The sequence below is a fragment of the Culex quinquefasciatus genome, chromosome 1 (genome assembly GCF_015732765.1).
Source record: "Culex quinquefasciatus strain JHB chromosome 1, VPISU_Cqui_1.0_pri_paternal, whole genome shotgun sequence".
In the NCBI taxonomy this organism is placed as follows: Eukaryota; Metazoa; Arthropoda; class Insecta; order Diptera; family Culicidae; genus Culex; species Culex quinquefasciatus.
The window spans coordinates 128,638,515-128,645,827 of NC_051861.1; the positions used below are offsets into that span (position 1 = coordinate 128,638,515).

Here is a 7,313-nt window from a genome sequence, read left to right on the forward strand (position 1 = left end):
ATTCAAAGTCAACGTGACTATCCACATGAACGTAATGTGTTTCACTGATTGATTTTTGCGCGACTTTCATCGAAGGCTAGAAGCGAGGCAAGAACCAATAGCACAAAAAACCCTCCCGTCTTCAACTGGCCGGCCGGCGCAGTGGTAGCGTGCACGACTAGCAGGCGAGAGCCTGTAAATCGCTTGTACGTACTTTTATTTTTCAACACCATTTAAAATTCAAGTGTTTGGCTATTGACATTATTTCATGGCCAATCACCGAAATTTCAAGTGTTTTGCGATTGATATTTGAGTGCTCTGTACAGCAGGGCCAGATCATGTGTAGAACACTTCGTTGAGCTGTGTAAGTTTTGCTCAGTGTAGATCTTAAGATCATTTTCAAGTGTTTTGCTCATCACTTTGAATAGTTCAAGACGGTGGGACAAATTCATGAGCAACACTTGAAAAGCTTCAGCCACCCGAATGAAAATAAAATGTTAAAAAATAACAAAAAGTCAACCGCCCAAACACTTGCATTTGATAGTGGTTTGGATTTATGTTGAAACACAAACCAATCTAGAAATTGAAAGTGAGAGTTTGTGCAACATGGATTTAAACTTTCTGTGCAGTTGCTGTGAAGGTTCCCGTGGTACTTCGAATAGTTTAACTCCATGTTGCACGCACACACTCTCAATTTTAATTTCTCGATTAGATCTACGATGTGACTTTATTCAATCATTCAAGTGTTTGGGCACTTGAATAAAAAGTGTGGCATATTTTCAGTGTAGTTCCAATTTTCACAGCTTTTCCCCGTCGGCGCTGTAGTCGCAAAGCAGGCTACAAAATCAAACTCGTGGATGAAGAATTCTGCGGCAGGTTTTCAAAGTTTGACGTTTGTTTGTTTACCAACACCGTTGTCCAAAGATTCAAGAATCAACACGAAAAAATCCCTTCGTCGCAGAACCGAAAAGAATTCAACCATGTCCTCCGGGGACACCTCCGGCTCGAAGGAGCCGGTCCCGAAAAAGGAGCCCACGGAACCACCCCTCCCGCCGGGTTGGGCCCGGATCGCGTCCAAGAAACGGCCCGGCAAGCACTACTACTTCAACGCCGCGTCCAACACGAGCCTGTGGGAACATCCGGCCCGGGCGCTGGCCCAGGAGGCGAAGATTGTGGCCAATGTTGGCGCAGCCAAAAAGAAGAAGGCGAAGGATGGTGAGAAGAAGGTCGTCCAGCTGCGGAATGACACGCAGTTCAAGAAGAAGAATCTGGCTAAACTGCGGATGGAGTCGATCCGGACGCAGCAGGATGAGGAGAGGAAGACGGTGGTCAAGAAGACTGTAAGTGTTTGGACAATTTGAGAGATTTTCATATTGATTGATTCGTTTTTAGGCAAGTCCCAGAAGGAAACCGGAAGTTAAGGTGACTTCTTCACCCAAGAAGAAGCCGGAAGTTCCGGTTAAGAAACCAGAGAAGCCGGAAGTGAAGAAGGTCGCTTCCCCTAAGAAGGTTGCCCCAAAGAAGCAGGAAGTCGTTAAGACATCCCCTCGCCAGAAGAGGAAACTTACCGAGGATTCTCCAAAAAGTGCCAAAAAGAAGCCGGCGGAAGCTTCTAAGACGAGCGCCAAAAGTCATGCCATCGCGAAGAAGACATCTCCGGTCAAAGCGAAGCCCAAAACGGTGCTGGCGATCAAGAAGGAGGTGGAATCGCTGAAGCAGTTCAAAATTCCCAAGAAGCCACCGGAGGTGGAACCCGTTCCCTCCCCGGTTCTCGTAGACATTCGAAAGCTGGAGGAAGTGAAGCCGGAAGTACCTGTAGAAACACCGAAGAGTATTCCTGTTGTGGTTCCGGCGGTGTCGCCGAAACCCTGCTTGGAACCATCGCCACGGAGTCATTCAACGCCGAAGGTCGCGGCGGTTCCTCAAGACTCGTTCACCAAATCCCCGGCCAACGATCGGTTGGCCCAGCTGCGAAACCAAATCGCTCAAAACGTTGAACTCGACGAGGACGCCGAAATGACCGACTTGAGCGTGGACAATTCCACGCTCGAAGTTGAAGAAATGGAGTGGGAGGACATTCCGGAGGAGGTCGCCCTGCAGGAGGTCGTAACCATTCGACGATCGCTTGGACTCAAACTTGCCGGCTCCGGCCAAACCCCATCCATTCCCGATCACCAATCCCACCAGGAAGACCAGGTCAGCAGCTCGTTCCAGCGCTTCTTCTTCGTCGTCGTCGACACCAACATCTTCCTGTCCCACCTGAAACCCCTCGAGACGCTCCTAACCACCGGAATCCCCTCCGTCGGCCAACCCATCCTCATCATCCCGTACATCGTGCTGCAAGAGTTGGACCGAATCAAACACCGCGAAGCCGGACGGCCCCTCTCCCAAGCCGCTTGCCGCTCAATCCGCTTTCTCAACGACCTCCTAAAGCGCCGAGATCCCCGCATCCGCGGCCAGTCCACGATCGAAGCGGCCGCGCCCATCATCCCGATCGAAAACCCCGACGACCACATCGTCAACTGTTGCTGCCAGCAGCTGGGACAAGTGCGCGCCGAACTGTTCCTACTGTCCAACGACGTGAATCTGCGCAACAAGGCGCTCGTCAGCGGACTGACGGCGGTTTCGTTTGGCGAGCTGATGGCCGAGGCGGAACGGTTGCGGAAGGTGGCGGCGTCGGCGGCGAGTGGGTGACCGCAGGGGAGGTTGAGGTTAACTAGTCGTAAGGGGACGCGAGCAATCGAGTGCTGTGAAATTATGTACGCGCCACAAAGTGGCGCAGAGAGTTCAATAAGTATATTTTTGACCGCCCGTTTTACGACGCCTTTTGTCGTAGGCATTTGTTACCTAAAAAGAGCGTTTAGTTGTTTCCTTTCGGAAAGAAAAGCCCTTGGTAATGATATTTTACTAGCGTATTTGAAATAATCTAGAATTATTGAGAACATAAAATAGAAAAATGAATAAGGTTTGACGAAAATTTGACAATTTACATATTATGACGTCGATCTTCATCCAACCACTTTCTCTCCGCAACCCGCATGCCCTTAGGATATCTGGAGAGGTAACCGACTCCGAATCCCTTTTAACTTCCGAAAATTGCACCCTATTAAATAATAGATTCAAATTAAAAGTCGCCCCGTGACGTTCAACGCGAGGTTAAACAAGTCTGGGACAACTTCACAAAAAAACCGCATAAGTAGGGACCTTGACCCAATGTAGGCTTAAAGTTGAAAAGTAGATGGAACAGATCCAGACCAAAACGATTTCAAGTCGCGTCGCTCTATCAACGGATAAAACAACCACAGATCCACCACTCACCACAAACGAGAAATAATTTTGCACTTGAAGTACACTAGCCAACAAAAAAAAAATGCGAAAATTATTTACTGCACATGCTCATATTATTTGGTCTATGTTGCAAACAAGACCAAAATTGCATGCAACTTGTAGAGGGGATTAATTTCATTTCATTTTCGGATTTTTAAATCTTTGCTTAATTTTTAAGAATTATTGTATTTTAAAATTTTAGGATTTTGTAGTTTTTGAATGGAGCACTTCCATTCGAGCAGTTTTTGCTTTTTTCTACAATATATTTCTTATGGAGCGAACTGTCAAAAACTGCTCGACAGCGGGTGCTCCATTCTTAAATGGAGTACCCGCAGTCGAGCAGTTTTTGACAGTTCGCTTCATAAGAAATATATTGTAGAAAAAAGCAAAAACTGCTCGAATCTCGGCTCGAATGGAAGTGCTCCATTGAGGTAAAACCTAGGGTAAAACTAAAAAACTTAAAAATAAAAAACTTAAGATTTTTTATTGACATTGTGAATTTCCGAATTTTGGAATTTTGAAGTTTTTGATAACTTTATTTAAAAATATTTTTTTCATTTAATTTTTTATAAATTTTAGTATTTTATGTTATTGATTTTTTTCCTTACCCGGTCGGAAATGGCGGACGCATTTCTGGCGTTCGTCTGGGGGCTTGCGCAAGCCATCTGGCCGAATTTCCCCCAGATTTACCCCAGATTTCTGCCATGATTTCTGGCGAATATGACACAAACCGGTCGTGCACGGTTCAACCGATTGAACCGGTTGATTTTTGTGCCAGACACCCACTCGGAAAATTATCTGGTAAATTTGAGTGTCTGGCGCTGGCGGACGTTTGTCGTGCAGTTCAGACACTCTTGGCACACTTATCCTAGACAAGTTTTGCGTAACGCCAGATGAATCTGGCGAAAATCGGGCAAAAGTTCTGCCAGCTATCTGGCACAAAAATCAACCGGTTCAATCGGTTGAACCGTGCACGACCGGTTTGTGTCATATTCGCCAGAAACCATGGCAGAAATCTGGGGTAAATCTGGGGGAAATTCTGCCAGATGGCTGGCGCAAGCCTCCAGACGAACGCCAGAATTGTGTCCGCCATTTCCGACCGGGCAGCTGGCAGAACTTTCGCCCGATTTTCGCCAGATTCATCTGGCGTTACGCAAAACATGTCTAGTGAACTGCAGACAGCGCCAACACTCAAATTTACCAGATTATTTTCGAGTGGGAGAGATATCCATGTTTTCACGGTCGGACGGGCACAATTCTGGCGTTCGTCCTTGCGCCAGCGCCAGATTTACCCCAGATTTCTGCCATGATTTCTGGCGAATATGACACAAACCGGTCGTGCACGGTTCAACCGATTGAACCGGTTGATTTTTGTGCCAGACAGCTGGCAGAACTTTCGCCCGATTTTCGCCAGATTCATCTGGCGTTATTGTCTAGGATTCTGTGTCTGACACACACTATGATTATTTTCCGAGTGGGCTATGATGCTGTGTTGATAATCATACGCACACAATTAAAAGATTTTTTTGACGTAGACTTACGTCTTTGTCGAAGGTACTGGGGTGTCATTCCAAAAAACCCGGGCCGAAGGCCCTGGATTACTGCGTCATCCGTCAAACGCTTATATCTTCCTTCCCTCTAATCGAATCGACACGATTTATGTTCCATTCGATTCGAAAATTATTCAGCAATTTGCTATAAAACTTTCATTGTTGGCAAAATAGTTTTCAATAGTTAATTGAATGTTTTAAAATGTTTTCAAAATGCACAGATTTTTCAAGCAAAATGAGCGCTTCCCACTCACCCTGTTTGAAAAATGTCGCACGTCGTACGAGTTGTCGCACGGTTTTGATTTTACCGTTTCGATATCGATTGGTCGAAAAGACGACAACGCACGACAAACACTCGACATGCGCGACATTGTTTTTTCCATCGATTTTCCTTAATTTCGACGTCACGATTTTCGTCGACGCAAACAGGTAAGTTGGTAAGTTGTGTTACTTTTCCGGAAAGTTTCGGCTGGAATGGCGAACGGCCAAATCATAGTCTTATGTTCTGGATTTCCAGATTTCGGTTTTCGTGACGGCCCTGTTTGAAAAATGTCGCACGTCGTACGAGTTGTCGCACGGTTTTGATTTTACCGTTTCGATATCGATTGGTCGAAAGGACGACAAACGTACGACAAACACTCGACATGCCCGACGTTGTTTTTTCCATCGATTTACCTTCAATTCGACGTCGATTATCGTCGACGCAAACAGTTTGACAGTTCTCTTCAGTTGAACTTGTTCGGACTTGATTGCAACCGAGTCGAACAAATTGTTGTTGGTTTTAGGCTTTGGGAGGATTTTGGCCAATTTAAAGGTAAGTTGTGTTCTATATTGAATTACTTTTTCTGCCGGAAAGTTCCGGCCGGAGTGGGCGACAACCGAATCAAATTGTCTTGTATTCCAGATTGCGGTCTTCGTGGCGGTATAGGAGGAAGAGGAGGACGGGAAATATGGATTACTCGGCGAGCCATTCCGGAAGACGGGACGGGAAGGAACCAGTTTGCGATCGAGGAAGCCGTTAGTGTTTGGTGTTTTACTTTCCGCGGAGGTTGCCTCCATATCTAATGGAACTGGTGAGTCATGTTTTAGAAACGATGGAGGAGGTGTGCTGGGAGTGCGATTGGACGATCGAAATTAAAAATTAGATGAACATCACAAATTCTTAACTTTTTAATCCAATAATGCTTAAAAAAAACTTCAACGCAGATTTGATTCGATAATTGTAAAATTAAAGAATAAAGTTTTTCATTCTTAATTTAAAATTCTAGCATTCCAGAACTTAAGAATGCAAGAAATTGAAAATTCTAAATTCATTTAATTTCTTGATATTGTGCAAATTGTTAATATTCTTAAATTATACAATTCATTAATTTAAAATTCTCAAAGTCTTCAAATATTAAAAAAAAATAAACTCTAAAATATGAAAATGTTAAAAATTGACAATAATTTAAATATTAAAAATCCCTAATTCTTAAATACAAAATTTTTCAATTCATAAATACTAAAAATCTAACATTATAAAGTTCATAAATTCCCAAAACGTTAGTCGCACGAGTTGAAATTTTGAATTCTAAAATTCTAAAAATTATATGTTCTAAAATTGTAAATTCTAAAAATGCTAAAATTCAAATAATTTATATTTTTAAATAAAAATTATCAAAAATTCTATTTGTTATAAATTCTACGCATTTTAAAAATAAGTAAGGTTCTTAAAATTCTAAAAATTAAAAAAATCTCTTTTTTTTTGCACATCTTAAATTTTTGATAATTTTAAATAAAACAAATTTAAAAAATTCTAAAAATTAAAAAAAAATAAAAAAAAAATACAAAAATTTTACAAAATATATTGTTTAAATTTTAAAAATGTTAAAGTTTTTATTTCTTTTAAATATTTTAAACATTTAAAAATTCTTTTAAAAAAATCTAAAAATTCTTAAATTTTAAAATTGGAATAATTTAAAATCTATTAACTTTTGAAATTTTTTTTTGGTCTAATGAAAAATAGGAGTTAAAAATATCACGAATTGAAGTAAATGATTTTGGTATTGAGGTACTCTCCAATTTTAATATTCAGAAAATTAGAATTTTAGAATTTTAGAATTTTAGAATTTTAAAATTTTAAAATTTTAGAATTTTAGAATTTTAGAATTTTAGAATTTTAGAATTTGATGATGAGATCGAGGGGGACGTCACTCCGCGATAACACACTAAAACGCACAAAAACGAGCTCGAAAAGCATCAACGCTACTCATCGTGCCGAGTTTTCACCTAACGCCACCTTAAAGCAAGTTATCGCAAGTTAACGCGCGTTAAAGCGAGTTAAAGCGACCAGCGTCTGCTCGACTTTGAACCAGGAAATCTATCTTGCAACCTTGCCGTCGAGCAGTTTTTGGGCATGTTTGGCAACTCGGCATTTGTTTTGGTTTTTTTCAAGCAGTTTTGACAGAAAGAAAAAAA

General features: G+C 42.0%; 1 protein-coding gene across 1 annotated transcript; it reads left to right on the plus strand.

Annotated features, from left to right (window-relative positions):
• Positions 1 to 881: 881 nt before the first annotated feature.
• LOC6041755 (titin) lies at positions 882 to 2,836 on the plus strand. Its single transcript, XM_038249257.1, has 2 exons — positions 882 to 1,319; positions 1,372 to 2,836. The coding sequence occupies exons 1-2, from the start codon at positions 960 to 962 to the stop codon at positions 2,671 to 2,673; spliced, it is 1,662 nt and encodes a 553-aa protein (XP_038105185.1). The 5' UTR covers positions 882 to 959; the 3' UTR covers positions 2,674 to 2,836.
• Positions 2,837 to 7,313: the final 4,477 nt, after the last annotated feature.